Source organism: Bactrocera tryoni, chromosome 3, assembly GCF_016617805.1.
Source record: "Bactrocera tryoni isolate S06 chromosome 3, CSIRO_BtryS06_freeze2, whole genome shotgun sequence".
Taxonomy (NCBI): Eukaryota; Metazoa; Arthropoda; class Insecta; order Diptera; family Tephritidae; genus Bactrocera; species Bactrocera tryoni.
Genome location: NC_052501.1, coordinates 15803471 through 15827512, shown reverse-complemented (window position 1 = coordinate 15827512; position 24042 = coordinate 15803471). Strand labels below are relative to the sequence as shown.

Below are 24042 nucleotides of genomic sequence, written 5' to 3'. Positions count from 1 at the left end.
CCGGTTCAATTTTTTTTCATACTGAAGCACATCCGAAAACTGCTTACGCGCCTGCTGTACTTCATTTGTTTTATTGCAGTAATTGAGCTTACGTACTTTTACTTCTTTATGTTGTTGTTGTTTAATATTTTATAAGTTCAACTTTCCACTATTTGTTTGGAAAGTGATGCTTATATGTTGCATACGAATTTAGATGCTTTTCATCTTATGTAATTTTGCACATTTTTTGTGATTATTTTCTCAACTGTTCAAAATAGTAAATACTCTGCTCACCATATATTGTTGTTGTTATGCCATGTTGCATAAAATTTTATAGCTGTTTTGCTTCATTTAATTTTGGCTCAATTATTTAAGTCACAGAGCGTAAATTTTGTGCCTGGAAGTTTATTAAACATTTTAATACATGTGATAGCACTTGTTATATAAGTGCCGCATATAATGGTTAGTTCCGGTAGATGTTGTGCGATATAAATTTAAATCGATAAGAAATAATAATCATTTATATGGCAAGTGACATCTCTTAGTACATATCGTCACCTGAAATGCTAAACAACTCGAAATTTAATTTTTTATTGCTTACGATTCACTACATTATATTATATATGTATGTACATAGTTTATAGTACATATGTAGCATAAAATTTTCAGCTTCCGCTGTCAGACATAACTAATATATAACCAGTATATAGCCAATATATAAAAATATATGACCATTTTATAACCAAAACTCAAATTTTGTTTCATTATGAGTGGTTTCTATTATAACGTTTTTCCTTCGCCCATAAACTTATGAAACAGTTATGTTACGTTATTTTGCACTTTAGGTGACATTATGTATAAATTGAAGTCTTCAGGAATACTTTTCTAAAACTCAATATTTATATCTACAAGGTAGCCTGAATATTCTATCGGAAGCAGCGAAGGAATGAGTTAAGAACAAACGGCAAAAAATTGGTAATAATGCGGACTCTAGGCCAAAATATGTGTGAAATTTATGTTTAATTAAAATACTAAGTTTAGAGATTAATGATAAAGTTATTTCTTTTAACTTGAAGTTTTAAAAGGCTAAATATTATTTTTGGTACACATTACCAATGTTTTTGGTAAATTATTACAATTGAAGTTAATAAGATTATACAGATTATACCTTTTTTTTATTTTTAATAGGGATTTTTGTGTTTGCTTTTAGGGGGAGAGATACCTCTAAAATTAAAAACATGTTTTTCGCTCTAATCAATTGAAAAATTATTCAAAAATATTGTCCCGAAGTTTCATTGGTTTACTCTGAATATTTTCGAAGAAATAGAGCCCAGAACTACTGCACTTCATGCAGTGGGTGTATATGTACCAAAACTTTGAGGCTCGTTTCCTCGGAAAAAACTTTTTTATCTGGCCGTCAAAATTGCGAGCGAATTATTTAACCGAAGTGCGTGATAGAGCGCTTTTCCAAGAAAAATGGTATTTTGTCAGTTATTTAGTTATTTTTATGTCGAAAAACACTGTTAAAAATTGCACTTTTTAAAAAATCCAGGCCTACATCCCCAATTTTTCGAAAATCTCAAAACCCCTCTACTATGCACTTGAAGCTTCACGAAAAAAAAAAATGTATTCTTTCGTTTCAAATATGAAGCCTAGACAAGAAGTTGACGGCCGCAAAGAATGTCAATCAACGGGATCGTTGATATTTCCACCATTTTTTTTTTTTGACATGAAATAATTTTTAATTTTTGGTTGAATAATACCTGTTAATATATATGCAAAAAATCGGATGTGATCTGTTTTTATTCTACCATAATAAAAGTGGAAAAAATTACCTTTTTTGATGGTACTAGAGGTATTCATAATAAGACCTTAAAATTAGCAAAAATTAAATAAAAAAATGTTCAGCTAAGGTGGCAACTCCATACCAAAATATATACAAATTCGAACTTCTGAAATAATTTTTAAATAAAAGCATCTATACAAGGCACACCTTTTGTTATATCCCCAATTTAAATTGGCTCGAAGGGTGGTAACTCTACTTCCAGATATTGAATATACATAAATATAAATAGCAATATGTACACATATTCGATTTTAAAATTTCTAGAATAATACTTCAGATATTCTATAATCGTTTTTCTGTTTTTCGAAAATCACTATTTTCGAGTTTCAGAATCAAGGACACGGTTGGGCTTCCAAAATTTAGTATGTTTACCAGTAATTAGTCCTCTCTGAAAAACAGTTACGGGTATAGCATTTGTGCTTTCACTAAAAAACTTAAGAATCAACAAATATTATAAAATTTCTTATATATATATACCTATAAATATTTTAGATATTTACTATATTTCTTCATCCATCACATACGAGAGGGAGCAATATTTCTATTATTTTCGTTATAGCTGATCGATTCGCAACTGATTTGCAAGCGTAGTTTCAGCTCTCTTGAAAACAAATTATATGTGAGAGCAAAACAAAAGTTTTTCAATAAAATAGTTCTTGTTTTTGTAGCATTAAAGTGGTATAATCGGTTTCTATTCGCAGTTTGTTTTATTAAACCAGTTGATGTGAAGAAGAGAGTAGCAAATTTTCAAGGTTTAAAATGCTACAAATTAATCTATATACAAAATTGCACGTTAAAGCAACAACAATGTTAGTGAATAGAAGAACTCTTATTTTTACATTTTTAAAGTGGTATAATCGCTTTCTATTCGACCTACATTTTATTATACCAGTTTAATTATTTTCAACAATTTATTGGTTCGAAAAGTGAAAAAGAGTGTGGCGCATCTTCTAGGTTTGGAAAGGTAGACACGAATCTTGATATGAAATTTGTTTATTAAAGCAACGAAAATGTTAGAAAAAGAAGAGTTCTCATTCTTGCTTGAATTAAGTGATTTAAATTGTCAAATTAACAATTGTTCAACGATTATTCAACAAGACTGGTCGAATATTTTATTACGATTAATTGGCGAATGCTTAAATATTTTTTTTTACTTTCATTACTGATTATGAAACATTTGCTTTTCTCGATTGCTAAAGATATAATATATTAATTTTTTAAGTGGTTTCTTATATAAAAATCGAGAATTCTACTTTCTAAATACTTCAGTCGAAAACGTCGAAAAAATAACTACCAATTAGTAAAAAAGTTTAGAAGGTATGGTGGCTCTTCTACTAATTCCACTGTTATACGAAAACTATTCCCAAACTATCCCCAAAGTTGCCCTGAACTAATTTCATATTGATATAGACCGTTCTCTTAATCAACGCTTAATTTCATAAGCGACACTTGACGAAATATTTTCTAAACACTTGAAGGCTTCTTTTTCGGCGCCAACATTGCAAGTGCTTTGCTCATGACGCAATTCACTGCCTGTAAACGCTATGATATTATTGAGATTATTGGCGCACCCTGTGCGTAGGTAAGCATGCACATCTGAAGACATTCCAATGACGTTATGCAGACCTGTTGAAAAATATTATCTAATAGTCGCGTGGTGCGGCATCCCAAACTCATTCGCTCATGAATTTGTTGTACAACAAACACGCAACCAAGTACAATTAATCGAAAAAAGTTTGGCATTTAGTAAAAGTAGTAAAACTGGCTCGATTGTGCAGGTTGATTTGCATATCTCAAGGTGATAAATAGTTTATCGAGTCTGCGCTTTGAGTAGCCGTTGGCTTAAAATGACGGCTAATTATTGGCTCTGTGGCAAGTAGCAGGTGTATATGTAAATAGTTGTTGGTGTTAATTGCAGTAAAGAATTTATGGAAATAACGGAGTGCCAACTGTGGGTACACATGCCAAAGAAGGTGTATGATATGGGAGAACTAGAACTTGTTCGCAACCTGTGGCAAAGTGTTGATGCCGAAGTTACTTGGATTCAACACAGCTTTAATTGAGTGCGATTTAAGTTTAAATGGAGGCGCATAGTATTTTTTCCTAGGTTTTATAACAGTTTTCATATAAGCGCGTTATATAAAACTAGTAATAGGCTTTTGATGAAATAATGCATCATTCCAAAATATATTCTTAGACCAAACTAATCGAAAGCGCGTGTAAAAATTAGGACCAAACACTTACCTTCCTTAACAACTTTTTATTGCGTATGAGAATTTCCTCAGCGCTGCTGTTTCGTATGAATTGCATTTGCCGCTCGCGTTCGCGCATGCGCTGCCGCAGCCACTGCTGTTCCTGCTCCTGCTGTTGGCGCGCGGCATAGCGCTCACGCTCCCGCGCCTGCTGCTGCTCCACCTCGAGCGCATATTTATCTTTCGCACTACTATTTTCTGCACAGTAATGACGCGCGTCACAATTACAAATGTCATTAGCAGCCACAACGCTTTTACTTTTATTACCAGCTGCCGTTTTATACTCAACATTATTACTTTCACTATCGCCACTCGGCGTATGTACGCTGGCGTGCACTTCGATGCGCGACACGCAGTGATCATCATCCGTTTGCGCACCGCCACCGCACTCATAGTAAGAACAATTGTCATCATCACAGCTAGTTAGACTGCAGCAACAATGCTCGTTGTCATCGCTACTCGGTTCGCTGTGCTCAACTGTTGCTGGCGCGCCACCTGCTGAGGTGCGCTTTTTATGCGCCATATTCACAGCGCTATCTACAGTTGCATCAGCGTCTTGCTGAAAATATGTGTTATTCCAGAAGACGCCGTCAATGGGACCGTTGCTGCCAACGCTTTGACGGATTTTTGCTTGCTGCTCGCGCTCATCGCCGCATGCCACGCAGCTAACCTCACTGAAGGTGCCCATTGAGGGCGTTGGTGAGGAGGCGCATGCACGCAGCGTGTCGCTCTGTGTGCCGCGGCTACTTTTAGCAGCGCCAGAGATGTGATTGTAAAAAATGCCAGCTTTGCGCATGTGCTCTAAACTGCAATAGTAGTCGGTATCCTCGCATTTATCTGTTCGCTCGTCTAACTGATTTTTTGCGACCGCGTTGGCATTGCGGTTCGCTCGCCGACAATTACATTTGCCTTCACTACTCGAAGCGCTACTCGAAATCGTTGTGTAGGAACTGCCAGATGTTGACGCTTTGCTGGCGCTAGTGAGCGCGGAGGCTTCTGAATTCAGCGAGCAGCCCGAGGTCTGCGAAGTGTATGAGCACATGGATATGGATGAGGCGCGCGCTGGATTGACGCCTACGCCACCGCTGTTTGTGGAACTGCGCACGAAAATCTTTACACTATGTTTATCGTTATCACCAATAGCGCTGTGTTTACCGTTATTACTTGCATGCTGTTGACGCGCGCTTGCCGCTTTAGATGAGACGCGCAGCGGTGGCGATGGTGGCACCATCAACGAGTCCAAATCGCAGGTATTTTGTTGCTCGTGCAACCAATTATCATCGATTTTTATTGTTGTGGCACATAACGGTTTGCGTTCACTACCGTTCGGTTTGTTGCCACCGCAACTGTGATTGCTGTTGTTGCTGCTGCAGCAACAACTGGTGTTATTGTAAATGCGCTGTTCGTTGATTTTGAGGTCATTTTCGATGTTGCACTGTTTGGTGTGGTTGGCGGCATGGCTGGCGCTTGCGGCCACAGTCCGGTTAGACAACTTATCAGCGGCGCCCACTTTGTTGCACATGTTGTTTTTCGCCACGGCCGCGGTTAATAGCTCATCCGTTGTGGCCTTTGTGAGATTTTTTTTTGCGAAATTTTGCAAATCGTTCGGATCGCCCCCGGGCGCTTTACCGACGCGTATCTTAATTTGCCCCTCCTTCTGCAAGTCGCCATCCAGTTCTTTCAGTTTTGGCACTGGCGCAGTGGTGGTTAGGTTCAGCTTGTGTTGCATTACGGTTGTGTCGGCGCTCGTTTGGTGTAGCAGTATTTTCACACAATCCGCGCATTTCTCAATATTCTTCATGTTGTTCTCCTTCGTTTTGCGCTCCTTAATATCGGTGGATGAGGAGACGCCAGAGTCTGAGCAGCAGCTCTCGAGCGATAGGCGCTTGCGCGTATTCATCTCCTCATCGGATTGCTGTGGTGTGCTCGTGCTGCTGCTGCTGCCAGCTGTCTTGCTCGCGGCCGACATGGGGCAGTTGGTGAAGGTGCAGTTCTTGTAGCCGCATGTGCGTCGGCTGGCGTCGTGCGTAGGCTTCGCAGCTGTCTCCTTCGTTTGCATGTGTAACGCGTTGCATTTCGTTTCATTCACTTCGTGCGCGCTTTCCTCCAGTGTTCTGTCGTTGTTATCAGCTTTTGACTCATTGAGCTGATTAATTATCAGCAGCGGCTGGCGTTTCTTACGTATATGCACGCGCTCCATTTTGATCTTTTGAAAATTTGTCGCAACATGCTGGCGCGTCTGCTTGGACAGATGCCTATCGATCTTATCGAGCTCATCACAGCTATCAGACTTATGCATATTAGAACGTTCAGGTTTATCTGCCGCTTCGAGCGCGTTCGATTTAGTGGCGCGCAGTTTGATTTTCTCACCCGCGCATTGCATGCGAAACTCGTCGGTAACCTGTCGCTGCAGCTGATGTGTGCGCTCCTGCTCATGATCGAACATTTGGCGTATGCGCCGTTGCAGTTGCTCATTTGCCTCATTGTAGAGCTGCGCGGAGCTGTTCGAGTGTCGCTGTTGTAGTTGTTGTTGTTTTTGTATTTGTTGCTGTTGCATTTGTTGTTTTTGTATTTGTTGCTGTTGCGTTTGTTGCTGTTGTTGTGGCACTTCACTTATGGGCTTTGGTATGCGCGACACTTGCTGTCGTTGTTCAGGTGACGATCGCGTTGGGCGCAATGCATCAGCGTTAACGCACGTTTTTGGTTCCTCACTTTCCTTGTTATTACTTTCCAGCATGCAATCATAGCAATCACTCGGCGCGCTTGAGTTGCTTAAACGGTTCACACGCTCGTCAATGCGCGGCAATATCTCGCGCGCGCGCATGCGCATATTGGGTTCCTTTATGGGCGTTGGCGCCGCACGTAAATGTTGCGCTACTGTAGTGGTTTGCGTTGCATTACTTGATTGCGGCGGTGCTGGCGCGCGGTGTTGCTTTGTTGAACGCCGCTGTTCCGGTCGTTTAGCTTGCTCGAAGAGCCGATTAATTTGCGTTACAGCTGCCGGTATTGGCTTGCCGCCGCATTGCTGTGAAGCGGCCGGTGTTGTAACGGTTATCGATATTTGCTTGTTGCCACATTGCTGTGAAGCCATCTGCGCTGTAGCATGCTTATCACCAGCAACTACACTAGCTGTTGCGCTTTGTTGTTGTTGAGGCTCGGCGTCCGTTTTTTCAATACGCGCTATGCGGTCGGCGCGCGACTTAATACCAGCGCGCGCAATATCGCGGCGTATATCACAAGTAGAGATGCGCGCACGATAATTCCAACTATGTGATTTCTCGCAATCAGGATATACCGTAGAGGCGGCATCATCTAAATCTTCATCTGAGGAAGCTGAAGACAGCGTGGCAGATTCGCAGGAGGAGTTGCAACACGACTGTACATCCACATAATCTTGATCGTCATCGGAGTGTGCTGCTTTGTTCGCGCTAGTAGTGGCATGTGTTGGCGCTAGCTGCGTCTGCAATTTGGGGGGAGTGGCAGTGCACGCCAGCTTTTGCTGTTGCTGTTGTTGCGGATGTTGAGTTTTTGCTTGCGGTAGTTGATGTTGCAAAAACTGCCACGACTCAATGGTGGGCGGCGGAAGCGGTTGCTTTGCGCGCGCCGACATATTGCTCTTAAGCGGTGCGGCGCGTTGCGGTGCATTGAGCGCGCCTACATTTGATTTACTTTGATGGTTTTTGTTAGCTTTGGCGCCAACAAACTGACTGTGACTACTGTCAATAGCCTCCTTGTAGCCTGGATATTTGGCGCCTACAGCCATAAGCGCGTGGCACTTTTGTTGCGCTGTTGCGGCGGTGGGCCGCGGCATGCGCACTTCCTTGCACTGTTGCACATAGTTCACCTTGAGCAACTCCATTTGCGGTATTTCGGCGCTGGACATGCGCGAGTCCAGCGTGCTGTCCAACGCCATGCTGGCGAGCGTCTCGCTGGACGGCTTGCGCTGCAATTTGTGGTGTGGCATTTTTATTGCTTTGCACTAGTTTCTTGCACTTTGATATTCTTTAATTGCCGCATGCAATTTACATATTTTTTTCTCGTAGCACAATGTTGCTATTAATTATTTGATTATTTTCATTGTATGGCAATTACACTTTGCACTTTGGCGTGCGCCTGCGCGGCGCCGCATACAAATACACTTCGTACACTATTTCGCTTTTCTATTTTATTTAATTTTTATTTTTTATCGATTTCGTTTTCGTATTGGCTGATTTTTTTTCTTTGTCGTGCAATCGTAAAATTTTTGCTTATCACTTTCAACACAATAAACAAGTAATACGTTTATTTCAATATTTTCACAATTATATAAAACTCATTGAGGCGGTTTGAAATTTGGTTCGGCTTAAAGGTAATCAATAGTAGAAACTAAGCATGATTGCGCCACAAAATTCAACACTAATAATATCACACACTTTTTTTTTTGTTTTAGGACTTATTTATTTTATTTTATTTTTCGAAATAATCATAAAATCAATTTGAGTAGCCACTATTGCCCGTTGTCGTTGGCGCAAGCGCATTCATCACTTATAGTTTGCAACTAATTTGCTTTCATTTCTGCCCATTATTGTTGTTTTTGTTAGTTGTGTACAACACTTTTTAGTTTCCGCAATAACCAACACCATTTCAACCGCTCATCGTTGTTAACTCGTCAATGTTTCGGCTTAAACTGTTTGCTGCACTAAGCCGAGTTTGTGGTCACAAGCAGCTTTGGCTCTAAAGCGACGGAACAAGCGAACAAACGGTTCGCATATGTTTGATTGAACATGTTCGAAGTTCGCTCAAACAGAGAATTGTTGCCACAAGTTCGATTGATGCAGAAGGAGTTGCCAAAGATTGAGTAAAGCATTGTTTGTATGAAGCTGGCATTTAATAATAAAAAACATTTTATAGTTATTTCCGTTCTTTTTCTTTTTTGCTTTTGTGGTTCATGCTAAGTAGGCTTTTCAGTTCTCTTCTTCTTTCCTTTTGCGGTTCATGCCAAGTAGGCTTTTCAATTCTAACACACTGGTAAGCACTAGTCGAAGATATTGTTTTATTAACTGTTTTGGCTTCAACTCTTTCTTATCTTTATATTAGCAATTCACTGGCAGCAACACTTTGTGTCGGCATTACTTTCCAAGTTCAAGGCGAACTGCTAGTTTATTGTTCTTGTTCGCTGCAAGTTTTATTAGTCTGACTTATCTAACTTCAGTCTAATGCAATAAAAGAGTTATAGAACCAGAAGTTTCATCTCCAAACCAATTTTTTCTAATGTATATTCTATCTGGGTTATACAAGTATATTAAATTTTTTGTCTATTTTCTTCAAAAAAATTTTGCCGAGAACTTTCGATTCTGTCCAGCATGATCAACTTCTCATTGAAATCAATAATTCAAGATTTCACGTAGTAGATGGCCGTACCATCTTCTACGTAATATACTTGTATCCCTGACTCTCAGGTTAAAGATTCAGAGCTGCAGATGTCTCTGCACACAAAACCAACTGTAACAAGAAATACTGCTGGCAACCGTAAGCAAAGTACGTCGCATTTTGCGGAGTGATTAGGGTCTCGGACGTCGTGCTGTTCATACCGTATATATCGTGGCTTGTTTTTGGCCGGTGTCACTTACGATATCGCTGTATGGTAGGAAGCAGTCATGACAGTCTTGAGGTGCCAAAAACTCTTCTCCATGCTTGCCTCTTTGCCTGTATGTCGTACCATCTCAACGGATATGCTATGCAGGATTTGTTAGGTACAGCCCCTCTTGACCAGCTAGTCATACAGCGTGATGTTGCATGCATTCAGATTAAGAAGGGGCTTAAGTGTGTCATTGCTGCGGAATGACTAGATTTCCAAAGATGATGTTGAGAGGGAGGGATATCTAGGGTGCAGGAGGCTTTTAGATGATAGGGTCAGATGTAGGTGGAAGACCGTTGGAACAATAGTCCTAGAGGTCGGGTGACTTACGAATACATCCGGGACGTTAGGTTTGTTGAGGCTAACCCTGACTTCTGACTTCTGACTCTGTCTGAGTCTGAGTTTTTTGTTTACAGGGCATGGGCCCCTGAATGCAGTTTTGCGTCAAAGGCACCTATTTGATAAGTCAGGCGGTTTTTGTGGGTCGCGAATCGAGGACTGAGTTCATCTAATTGCAGAATGCCCGCTGTTATCGGATATTAGGGAACTGGGTGTTATAGGGATTAGCTGGACTGATAGACATTTAGATGTTAGCGGTGTTATCACCACTAGTTGGAATGCCGAACAGTTAGGGTCGATTGCGCGTGAATTGTTTAGGCGGTGAAGACGTTTAAATTGGAATTAAGGTTAGCTTCTTGTGTGAATGGTGTGTGCGTGTAATGTGCCTATGGGGTCAAACCCGTGGTCACCAGTTCAGAGCAGCATGCAAGCTCAACTGGTAGTAGTTACGAGATCCGAGGCTACGAGGTCCGACCGAAGATTTAATTCTGGTACCACGGGGAGCAGGAGTTCTTGGAGTTCACTCCAATCTGCTCTTGCGGACTGGCCTATCATGGAGTATTGTAGTGATTTTGGTCAAAACCGGAATGCGGGAAGAACTGACACTTTTTCAGTTGAATGTGGAGTTGCATTGCAACCGGGTGCCGGAACCAAAGTACGGCTGAGCTTGTTGATGGACCTCGAACTCTCCCAAGGTGGTTAGTATGTACATTTCACAATGTCAATTGGTACTGAAAATGCCAGGTATTTTCAGGGCGTTGATCTACGCATCGATTTGATCCGCTTTTTGAGAATAGTGAGGTAAGGCCGTCGTCGGCAGGTACTTACGTAAAACACAACGAATGTTGTTAAATTAAATATCACCACTACCTAAGACCAGAAAATTTACAGGCTGACCGAAGTATTAGGATCGATGTTATTATTCGGGTGATGATATCTTAGAGGACTCTCTGAAATTATGTCATCAACAACCGATTGTGTTTTTTAATATTTTTTCGGCAAACTTCATAGAGGTCAGTAGTGTAGGTAATATTCAAAACATGGACTTCGATAGCCTTAAGTTTCAGTGAGATAAAGATTTGAAGCTGTTAGACTGTTGCCTGCTGTTAATGAGGTACATGTGTTGGCCATAATTTAGGGGAAGGAGTGAGAGACATATGAACTATTATGGGTAGCTAATCAAGACGAAAAATCTAGAGAATCAATAAGAGCGTTTACTCTTTCGATACATATCATACATAGCATATAAATGAGGATGGTTCTCTGGTTTAATTTCCAGATATTTTACAGGATTCTGAAAAGTTTAAGAAAATAACTTTTAAAACTTCGAAAAATAAGATTTTTCCCAATATTCTCAGAATTTAGTTGTTTTAGAAGTTGACGTTATTTTTTGCAAATGTCTGAAGATTCTTCATACATTTGTTTTTTATTATTATAACATTTGTTTTCTAGAAACAACGAGTACAAGTAGCTGAAGAATTGCTTACCATACATCCACGAGGTGTCTTTAAATGTGATATAAATTCTTTAGAGTGTTGAATCAAAGTTATTTGTCACAGACAGCTGTTTCGCTTTACTTTTACTGTGTATCATCGCAATGCTCTACTCTGACAATCCAAAATACAGCTGCAAGAATGCAACTGTTTTGCAAAACATAGAACTTACTGAGAGAAAAAAAGAACACTTGAAACAACTGTTCTATATTACATATAAGTGATGATGCTAATCAAGGTATTTTTAAAAGAGGAAAAGATAACAGCTGTTGATGATGACCAAGGCTTTTTTAAAATCACATTCAAGCATTGTTTTATAACTTGATAGGTAACATGGCTCAAATATTTGTAAAATAGTTCCAATTCCATAAGCTTAAGTTCAGATCCCTGCGGGACTAACAACTCCAAGGAGTAAAGCACGAACAGCGGCTAGCATTTTCATGCATCAAGTTAAGTGCTAACACCAGGACTTGTTTATTACTTTTGCAATCAGGAAATTTTGCTAAGCAACTCTGTAAAGGATTAATCTCATCAAAGCGCTTGACTGACACACATTAATAATAAATAAAGATTTTTCTTTCATAGAAATTGCGTAGCTTCTCAACTTCATTCAAGCTTTTCACGACTATATTACAATTGCCAGCAATAAAAGCAATAAGAAATGACAAATGACGGCTTGTAACTTAAGAAAATATATATTCATACTCAGCTCACTTAGAGGAAAAACAAAATAGGTGGAGAAAAACTTTCATTTTCGATTAGAAAACTTGTGTATTTACTGCAAATGCTATTTACAGCACAATAACAACACTTATTTATGTATAAATGTAGGTAAGTATGTACCATATACATTTCCTCCTCAGCACGCTCACCCAGCCTGACAGTGATTCACGTCACGCTTGACACCTCAACTGTCAACTGTGCTTAATTAAATAAACAATGGCATGCGTGCGGGTACCCGCGCATCCAATAGGAAATTTGCCACTTGACCAGTGAGTAAAGCGATAGGAAAGAAAGAGACGAAGAGAACTGATCAACGGCTTCATAGAAAGGCGGTTTTTGGAACTCGATTAAAATTATTACATTTTGTTTAGAGATATAATAAAGTAAGTTTACCAAAAATTTCGTGAAATACTTGTAAAATCGTTGAAGATAATGATATTAAAAAAGTGAAGGATATGGTGCTTGAAAATCGTCAGCGCGGGGTTGGAGAGATGGCAAGAGAGCTCGGCATCTCTCACGAGGCCGTTTCACATTCACGGGGAGCATTATAATTGTCGATGAGACATGGGTTTAAGAGTTCGACATGCAAACAGTCAACAATCATCGTGATGGAGGGCAAAAAGCGAGCTGCAACTAAAAACCAAGAAAAAGCCGCTCATAAAAAAGGTGATCCTCATTGTTCTTTCGATATTCGAGGTTTGTTGCATCATGAATTTTTTCCGGAGCGGCAGACTTTCAATAAGGAGTTATATTTGGCCGTATTGAGGCTTGAGAACAACCGTTGAAAACTGCGGGAATTGTGAAAGAACAGTTCATGGATTTTACATGAAGATAATGCACCATCGCATCGAGTCAAGATTGTGACCGAATATAAAGCCGAAAAAGCAATGAAAATCATCGGTCAAACACAGAATTCACCAGATTTGGCTCCGTGTGACTTTTTCTTGTTCCTCAAACTGAAATTGCCGCTCCGTGGAACCCGTTTTCAGTCGATCGAAGAGATAAAACAAAAGTTGCTGGAGGCATCCCGAAAAGTGCTTATGAACAGTGCTTTGAGGTCTGGAAAAGTCGTTTTCATAAGGGAAGTACATCTGATGGGGATTTCAAGGCGAGTAATTAAATATTTTGTATTTTTTTTACAATTTCCGGGTACTTTTTTGTCACAATTTATATAAATAAAAATTTGCTTCGCATATTTTTTAAATCCACTTTCTTGAATACTATATTCATGCATTTAGCGACAGCAAAGAATTGAGTTCAACAATTGCAATTCAAGCAAACGTTTCTTACAAGGTAGCTCTAATACTACAATCAGCGCTTAGTATCACTAACTAAATTAAAGTTGCTACTGTGTATTTTCGATTGTAGAATTTATACGATTAATATCGTAGACAAGCAAATAAGTAGGCTTTGAGCATCGATATACATACATATATATATACATATATATACATACATACATATATATGTATAAGTCTATAATAACAACAGTTATATATATGCTAGCAACTAGTCAATGCGCAAATGAAAGTAATTTGTTGTGACTGCTTACTAACCACGCCAAGATAAGTAAACTCAGCCTCACAGCTAGACAGAGTAACAACTTCGCTTGACTGCAAGCAACGATCCACGAACTGATTGATCAACTAACATTTTGAAGTCAATAAATTACTTATATTTGCAGCATATATACCACATACATATAGCACACGTACACATATACATATATATATACTTATGTGTATAGATATGTATATACATACATACATGCATTCATATTTATGTTATGCTTCACTATTTGGCTTTACATTTAATTTGATATTTTCGGAAAAAGATCCAGCTGCCGATATGCTGAACTTCTTCACTGTGGGCTGTAGGTAACTGAAAAGTGCAGCAGCGACGCAGCTTTGCTGTCATTGCGCGGTTATTATTACCTTTATATATTTCATATGTATTTAACTGCTCTACAAAGTGGCACTGTAGCTGTGGCCTTTTCTCCGACTTTTTTAATTATAATTCCACAGTTGAAATGCGATGAAAATCTTTTAAATTTACTATCAGTCGATGATCGCAGTCATGCCTATAAAATACATATAGTATATACATATATATACATCTTATAGGCTTGAACACGATCAAAGAGTTAGTAGTATATAGTATGTACATGTCCGCATGTATATTTATGTATACAGGTATCATAGGAATTTCCAACTATAGATAAGTGGTCTTATTGCTTGAATGAAATTTGACTCTTGGCTTTTGTAAATATGTATATATTTACTTAAATCTGAATAGAGGAAAAATAAACAATTTTTAATCATGATTTTTTGGAAAAGGTTAACCTCGGCGTCATCCGTGTAACATACAATGGTATACACACAAATTGTTTGAGTGATGATTTTTAGGTGTGTAAGATAATTAGTAGATTTAATTAACAGACTGAGCTGAGCTTTTCTATATTATACTTTCTATAAACATTTCTGAAATTTATTTTAAATACTGAAGAAAAGAACGAAAATTGAAATGTGTTTGTTAGATGCTTGTAAATTTAATGTTATTAGTACAACAATCGAGACAGTATTTTTAAATTATATTGTTTCTTCGAAAAGCCGATTTCGCTTCCATATCGTAACTGTCGTAGAAGTTTGACCGAAGTAAGAGGAGATTCCGTTCATGTTTTTACTACACATTTATATATAACTCATAATAATGATTTTGCATATGCCAAATTTCGTACTTCGAAAGAAAATATTTTCGATTTCGTAGGCTAATTTCGAAAAACTAAGAAATTACTTTACTTGTGCGTTATATTATTGTTATTTTTTTTTAATATAGAAGATATATGTCTTCTACTATAGTAGAGTAGGAGGATGGAGTTCACGCAGTTCATGTCTTCTACTATAGTAGAGTAAAAGGATGGAGTCATAGCAGAAGTTCACGCAAGTGAGGAAAGTTCTCTGATCGCCATTCACTTGGAAATGGCCAGAAACGAATCTTTTATATACTATATGGCTCAAGCAGCTCACGGTTTTCGGTCTTAGACCAAGTATCCTCAGTATAGCCAAAGAACATTCGTTTGAAGACGAGCTAAAGTGAGAAGGCAAAACATCCCTCCCCAGGATTGTGCGTTGGGTTTGTGATCCGACACGTAAAAAGCATCTCCAATGAAAGGAAGAAAACAGCCTCGGATGAGAGACCTCCCTTTTGATGACCATACCTCTGATATAGTGAGTTAAAAAATATTTGTTAACATAAATATGAGATTCGAAGTAATCTAAAAAACAATATCAGTATCAGTATTTTTCATCCAATATCAAATAAATTTGGAATAGGACACAAAAAATTTGCATAACAATATATTGGAGAGACGCCTAATCTAATTGGCGCCTAACTAATTGTAATTTTATGCAGCGAAGCTAAAATACCCTTCAAAAGTAAATTTTTTATATAATAAAAGGGCATGAAAAGATATTTATATTGGATTTAGATGCTATGCCTCATAGTGGCCCTTGAATAATAATCTGTGCGGAATTTCGTGAAGATACCTGGTCAAACCAAAGAGGTTTTCACACAAGAACTTAATTTTGATAGTTCAGTTTGTATGGCAGCTATATGATATAGTGGTCCGATATTAGCAGTTCTGACAAATGAGTAGCTTATTGGGCAGAAGAGGCAGGAGAGGCAGTGTGCAAAATTTCATATCGATATCTCAAAACTTAGGGACTAGCTCTCATATTACAAACGGATGACCGCCGTATATGGCTAAATAAACTCAGCTCGTTTTATTAATCATGTATTCGTATATATATTTTGTATAGGGTCTCCGACGTCTCCTTATTGAGATATGGAGATCAAACTTCACCCGAAGGTGTACCAATTTAAAATAAATATTTATTGAAGCGGTTGGCCTAGGCCTTAGTCCGGGTCAATTTTGATCAGATGGTATATAATTTTCCAAAACCGCACGAATATAAAATTAGATAACAAAAAATAATTGACTAAAACTAAACAATTTTTCAAAAGTTTTTAATAAAAAATTTGTATATTAATTAAAATAGTTATATTGTGGACTTAAGGGGTGATCCAAGTAGAGGTACTTTTTTCAATAGCCTTTTTTGATCACGTTCGAGTCGTGTCAAGCTGTCATGTTATTTTTGTTCAGTATTGTTTGGCATTTCATCATCGAAAGACTTACGCCTAAACAACGTTCAAAAATCGTTAAATTTTGTTACGAAAATTCACGTTCTGTAAAGAATGAGTTTCGGCCGCTTCGCTCAACTTATGGTCAACATAATCGGCCTACTGAGCGTACTATTCGCAACACCATCACCCATCCTGAGACCCAGAATTCATTACTGGATAGTATTCGACCGAATAGATCACGCACAGCACGCAGTGAAGAAAATATAGCATATAGATATGTAAGCAAGCAAAATTGCCGTATTTGGGACGGAGAGGAGAGCTACATGAAGAGATTCAAGAGCTGCCATTTCATCCAGAAAAAATAGCGGTTTGGTGTGGTTTCTTGGCCGGTGGCATCATCGGTCCATATTTCTACAAAAACGAAGCCGACGAGAACGTAACCGTTAATGGCGATCGTTATCGCGCCATGATAACCTATTCGATGCCTGAAATTGAAGCTCGTGATCTCGGCGACAATTGGTTTCAACAAGACGGCGCCACTTCCCACACATCACATCAATTTATGGATTAATTGGGAGAACACTTTGGTGAGCAGGTAATTTCACGTTTTGAGCCGGTCGATTTGCCACCAAGATCATATAATATCACACCGTTAGACTTTTTCCTGTGGGGATATGTAAAGTCTAAAGTCTATGCTGACAATCCCGCTTCGATTCAGGCCTTGAAGCAAAATATCACGTGTGTCATTCGCCAGTTACCAGTTGACATGATCGAACGAGTTATTGAAAATTGGACTCAACGGATGGACCGTCTGAGACGTAGACTCGATAAAAATTTGAAAGAGATAATCTTCAAAGAAAAAAATGTCAATGAATGTTCTCTCGAATGATAATAAACATTTCCTATTAAATTTGGAGCTTGTGTGTTATTTTCTTTAAAAAAGTTGCTAACCTCGAAATTAATCACCCTTTATATGTTCCAAACATTAATATAATTTGCTAAGAAGATTTGAAAAATAACGCTTTTCAGTATAAAAATACTAAAATAGAGTACTCAATTTTTGAAAATTTTTTAAAATAGCATAAAATATATCTGTAAGCAGCAAAAATACACATTATAGTGCTTTTGACGAAAAATTTGTTCAGCGAAATTTCGCTCAGCGCCACAACGCTAATAGGCCCGGTGAAATTGCGGCAAGTGTGCGTAATGGTTGTAGTTTTGAATTTTTTTTGCTGTCAAAATTATATTTTCGATTTTTTTTTAGCTCCAGTGTAGTTAATAATGAAAATAATTGGTTGCAACTGAAAGCCAAAAATAGCAGTAAATCTGATATTTTTAGTCTTTTACTTGCTGCCAAGCATTGACCCTTTCCCTTTCTTTCGCTATGCCCAAACAACGTAAACAACTCGGTCGGTTATTTTGGTAGTTTCTAGTATTTAAAAATTAATTATTACGTCGATTTCGAAGATATGGAAGATATTAAATAAAGAAACAAAAATATTACAAACAACAACAAGACACTTTATCAAATTGCAACGCAAATCGCTGTCTACTGATTACTTCCGAAAATCGTTGTTGTGTGTTTACTGTTGTTGTTGCAATTTGATACTCACGACTACCTTGGATTGCTCTTGGCCGTAACTCAGTTTAATGCCGCAATGAATGGCGCATTCAGCGCTTTGTAAAGTGGCTGCGCGCCACCGAGCTACCGCGCTACCGACCGACAGCCACGTGACGCACTGGCCACAGCGTGTGAGTTGTTGCTCATAAATACTCGTATGCGGGTATTTTTTATTTTCATTTATGACTTAAGCAAACATTTGCGCTACAACGTGTTAAATGCATACAAAGCGGCAGCCTCTCCTCCAGCCAACCCTTTTTAAGTGGCGCAGCTTGTGCGCATGCGCATCTGCACCGCATACACAGCGCGGCAATCGTGTTCGCGCCAATTCAGCGAAAGTGCCCATAAATTTGAAATACGCAAATAAAGCAGAGTTTTTTTTCTAATTTTTCTTCATCAACTTTGGAAGATGCTCGTCTGCTATATGCACAAATGTATACAAATCGGCGGTTGCGGAAAAATTTCAGCGAGATTTAGTTATTGTTTTTGGTTTTATATTTATATTTAATACACTTTTACAACGTGTTTGTTTTGAGCAATTGCTGCTTTGGCCTGACAACTGTCCGTTTAATGACGAATTTATAATTGCCGACAATTATGCATTTTAGTGTTGGGTTTACTGATTGCAAATTGCCGATTTCTTTTGAAGTAAATGTTACTATTTCTTACTTAGTTGATTAGTTAATTGCGGCTTTCACAAACAAATTTCCCAAATTTCCGATGCTATTAAAATTTACGCTTGTTATTTGCTTGGAATTTATAACTTTATTTATAAACAGTTTTTGACTTCAGAGCAAAAAAAAAATTATAATGGGTAGTCGAAAAAGTCTTTTCGTATTTTGTCAAAATATGTCGTTGCAGTCCTATGTCTCCAGTGCTACCAATTGTCATACCATAGTGTTGGAAAAGTGACACTTTACGCTTCATTTAATCAAAACAATGAAATTCGGGGAAGTTGAAAAAGAGTTACAGCTGTTCAAAAATTAGTGAAAATAATGAAGAAATTCGCTATATTTTGAAATTTTTGTATAAAAAAGGGAAGAATGCCACGAAAGCCTCGAATGAAATTTGTGAAGTTTACGGTACGCGTAGCACAACAATGGTTCGCTCGCTTCCGTTCTGGAAATTTCGATGTAAAAGCTGCACTTCGCTCTGGTCGACCTATCGTTGATGAAGTCGAGGAAATTATGGAAAAGATTGACCAGGACCGTCACATAAATAGCCATGACATCGCTAAGGAACATAACATTCATTATCAAACAGTTTTGAACCATTTAAGAAAGGCTGGCAACAAAAAGAAGCTCGATGTTTGGGTACCACATGAATTGTCCGTGAAAAATTTAATGAACCGAATTAACATCTGCGATTCTTTGCTGAAACAAAAGGAAATCGAACCATTTCTGAAGCGAATGGTAACAGCAGACGAAATGTGGATCAAATATTTACGACAATAATATGCAAAAAAGATCATGGTCCAAGCGTGTTGAAGCTCAACAAATGGTCGCAAAGCCAGGATTGACACCTTGAAAGGTTATGCCGAGTGTTTGGTGGGATTGGAAAGGAATCATCAACTATGAGCTGATCCAGCCTGGTCGAACAATTAATTATACATTTTATTGTCAACAACTGATGAGATTGAAGCAAGCAATCGAAAAACACGGCCAGAACTGATCAACAGAAAGAGCTTCGTCTTCGATTAGGACACATCTTTGATGACTCGGCAAAAACTGGGAGAGCTTGGCTGGTAAGTTTTGATGCATTCATCATATAGCCCTGACCATGCTCCCTCGGCCTACCATTTGTTTCGGTCAATGCAGAACTCCCTTAATGAAGTAAAGTTGGCTTCAAGGGAAGCCTGTGAAAATTAATTGTCGCAGTTTTTCGCCGAGAAACCAGAAAAATTTTACATTGACGGAATAATGTCTCAAGCGGAAGAATGGAAAGAAGTGGTCGACCAAAATGGTACATTTATATGTAGTTCATTATAGATATAAAGAAATAAGTTGAAGTTTGATTAAAAATACGAAAAAACTTTTTCGACTACCCAATATATGTATATAGTATCTACATAACTGAATCTAAAAACGTAACCCGCTCAGGGTTTGCATCCAACGGAAAACGTTTTGCTAGTTGTCTCTAGCTTCAGGTTGTTGCTGTAACGGTTATCAAGTCCCCGTTAGGGTGGTAAGGTTCGGATAAGCTGTCAACGAGGTCATCTAACGGTAAGCCCGGGAAACGTGTAAGCAGCAGCGAAGAGGTCGGACATGCAAAATGGCGCTTAGAGTCATGTGGGGACTAGTTTCTGGATAAGTATTCAGAACGAAGTTGTGCAAGGGTCGCTCTCGATTCTCGCGGCAAACTCGAGTTCGTTATCTGCATTGGGTGGTAATTTGACTCCAAGTATGCCATTCACTCAGAGGGAGTAGGTAAAGGTGTTTATGTCCCCACTATGAATGGCGGTCAGTGCATGTCTGAAGTTAGTAGCATCTGTAGTCTGGTCGTCGACGTAGTTGAGGAAGGACCTCTTGATGGTCCTAGGAGGCGGTTCCGTTTCAAACAGATTGCACACTGCAGAGATGAATTCTACGAAAATACCCTAGCAAGAACTGCTTGGAGGGGAGTTCATTATGCCCCTTAACTCGGAGCATACGGACCCCACTGTGCAGGTGTTCGATAGAAGACACCGAGAGACATCCAGTTATAATCCAGAGTGCAGTGTTTTGATATGTCTGCAGCTTCTACGTCTGCGTTTTACTGCATCCAGGCGACTATATTGGTGCGATATAGGTAAGGACTGGCCGGCCGATTGGTCGTATGTTACTAACAACGTTTGTTTCTCTTTTCCCCATGTGCTGCTGGCTAGCGACTTGAGAATTTTGTTGCGCCTTTGTACTTTGACTATAATCGCGGTCGCGTGAGGAGTGAAGGAACATAAGCTCTCGAGTGCCACACCTAAAACCTTAGGGTTATTGACATAACATATCCTATATACAGAAAATGATATAACGGCGCTTGGTATAAAATAACTTCCCGAACTTGAACCGACTCTTACAACCACCACTGTTTTAATGGATTTTGAACCGCAAAATGCTTTTATTTAACTGATTAAGTGGATTGTTCATAAAATTTTGATCTGAACTCAAAGCACAACATTTTTCTCAAACCTTTACATAAATTTAGACAAAAGTATGCCCCTCATAAATTTTTACTTCTTTATCTTGATTGACTTTTTAAAATGAAAATATTTGCAATAAAATTGTTTTTCGAATTAAGATAAAAGGTCAACCAGGTCAGTTCGAAACAATGAAATTTTTCTTCCAGATTAAGTAACTGCCCTTAACAGCAGCACAAACATCAATGAAAAAATACCTTCGACCGAAGTGATAGCAAAATTTATAGACATTTCTCTGTGGTTAGGTTAGGTTAGCTGTACTGGTTGATCCTCATGAAACGAGATCGAAATTGGATTATTATATACAGTCCTTTTTGAAGCCAAAGAATAGAACGACTGTAATCAGATATTATACATAAGTCGACAAATCATCTTGTGTCCTATAGAAATCTGTTTAGGTTTTTTATTTCTAATTCCAGTTCAACGGGATGTCTAAAAGTGTGACCTCTCAGATGTTTAAGTGTTGAGTTTCTACCACCCTTTGATCTCATCTTCTCATCTTCTTTCAAACAGCTTCTACAACTGGCATCAAGTAAGATTTTCAACCTTATCGTGTAGACACCGATAGTGCAATGAGTAGTTGGAATCTATACAATTAGGGAAAGGCTAGCCTTAGTGAACTGAAAAGCCCATTAGACCACTTGCGGTTCACTTTGTGCTAAAATAATCCTACAACAGCACAATAATTAATGGTGGGCCAACACTGCCCGCGCTCATGCGATTTCTAACTACATATGTCGTTCCCATTCTGTTGGCAGTGGAGACAATACTGCTGTGATCTGGCACCCATACTAGCCTAATCACAAACCAACATGATGCCGTTGATAGTGAAGTTAGCTATATTTTTACTAGCCTGGAAAGCAACGTCAGTATCGCTGCTCTGCTAACAGAATGGCCAGCATTCTCCGAAAGACTCTGCACTCCAGAACAGCAGATCTGCTACTTTAATGGCAGCAACCTCGGCTTGAGCATCAATAAAGTATTATTTTGAAATGATCCACCCACTAAACCACGGTGGCTCCTAAGCCATTTCGTATCGGAAATGTACTCAATTTGACTCAGTTCTACAACATTTTTTGAAAATGTCATTCCAACATTCTCTGGCACTGAAAATCATCACTTAAGAATCATGATTTCATACCAACACTTTAATAAATTAACAATGGCTTTTAACTGTTATTCAAGTAAACGATCTCTTTAGTAAAAAAGAAACAAACCAACAATTCTTTTGAACTCAAACATTTCTGGGTTATGGAAAATAACCCGTAGTAGAGACCGAACCTAACAACGAAGTTTAATAGGTGTCCTATATACTTTACTCTATGTATGTTTGTATGTCACTAGGAATTCTTATTCCGTAGAAATTATTTAAATATTTGTGAAATCACACTAAATGCCCAATTATAATATGATAACATAAACAAACTACTTTTACCCAACAAAAATGATAAATCACTTTGAATACCAAAATTATACCACTTAGCAGCGTGTTTCGAACACAAAAGTATAATGAACAGCGCAATTATTGATTTTCTAATTTGCGTAATTTCTGCCTTTGACTACAGACGGCCAATTTTTTCGGAAGAAGCAAAAAAAAATGGTGAAAATATAATTAAAATTATGCTTCAGCGCATTGTTTAGTTAGCTTTAGTGATATTCATTTACCTTATAATGTTGTATAAATACGAGGGTAGTTTGGTAAAAATAATTTTGAATGAAAGAAATATTTTTCTACATTTGAGTTGCCAAAATTCTTAGCGCAAAGATAACAGTGTATGTAAAAGCTGCGAATATTATCGGTTTCTTAGCAATTTACTAGACTTTGACTTACGACATAGATTTAGAAAGCTATTAGTTGTCTACCGTTAATGCCGAAAGCTACTTTGCTTGGGGTGCAACATAGAAACCAAAACACACATTTATTTCATAATTGCGTTACAATTTCTTAAATATTTATTTTCAATAAAATATCATCGTTTTTATATTCACAAATTCTTCACTCACTTTTCTATGCGTTTTCTTTGTGTCGGAAATTGTTTTTACATAAACCATTAATAAAGAAACTTGATACATGACTAACTTTGCTTCGAGAGAGTGTTAGATAATTAGAGTAGACCAAAAGTTGCTCAGACAATTCGTTTATCAGATGCGAAATCCAAGCATCATCTTAGGTAACGCACACATGTGACAAACTAATGTGTTTGTGTATTAGTGTATGCGTGATTTTAAACTCATTTTATCTACCAATAAACAAATTGCGACTACTGATAAAAAGTCCGTGCCCGTGATGTCACTAAGAAGGCTATTTAATATGTATACGAGAGTTGCTCAAAGAGTGGTGGGAAACCTGATTGTGCTTCGTAATGGAAAATTAGATTTGTAACCATAAGGCAAGGGGCTTCAGTAATAATTCATGAAAAAATATCTGTTGAATATATACATATTATAAAGATGTGTTCGGAAGACAACTAAAGTTTTATAATTTAAAATTTCGCGGGTCCGATTGCAAGTTTTTTATTATGTTGATATACATAGTATGTATAATACATTCCCCTGAAATACGATAAAATTGTCAACTGTATTCATGGCTTACTTTGCCTGCAGCAGCCGCTGAGATTAAATGTGTTATCATGAACTTGGAATTCTTGGCTAAAAAACAATAATCTAACGATGCATCAGCTTCCATATTTGCCAGACATGGATCCGTATGACTTTTTTCTATTTAAAAATAAAGAAAACCTTAAAGGGCTATCGTTTTACAAGAGAGATGAAAATTGCTGAAAGATATAAAAACTCACGCAAAAATCGAGTTAGACTAGTATCGAAAGATTGGAAGAAGTGTGACGTAAGTACATAA

The 24042-nt window shown here is 38.2% G+C and overlaps 1 protein-coding gene across 9 annotated transcripts in view; it reads right to left on the bottom strand.

Moving 5' to 3' along the window:
• LOC120772138 (guanine nucleotide exchange factor DBS) overlaps positions 1-24042 on the bottom strand; it is a 179075-nt gene that overhangs the window by 31162 nt on the left and 123871 nt on the right. The window contains exon 1 of one of the 9 annotated variants that reach the window (XM_040100556.1): positions 4070-8238. The exons of the other annotated variants lie outside the window; for them this stretch is intronic. Coding sequence (XP_039956490.1) covers positions 4070-8041 — 3972 coding nt within the window. The 5' untranslated portion in view covers positions 8042-8238. Of the gene's footprint in view, positions 1-4069; positions 8239-24042 lie in introns of those variants that run through there. 9 annotated transcript variants of the gene reach the window in all.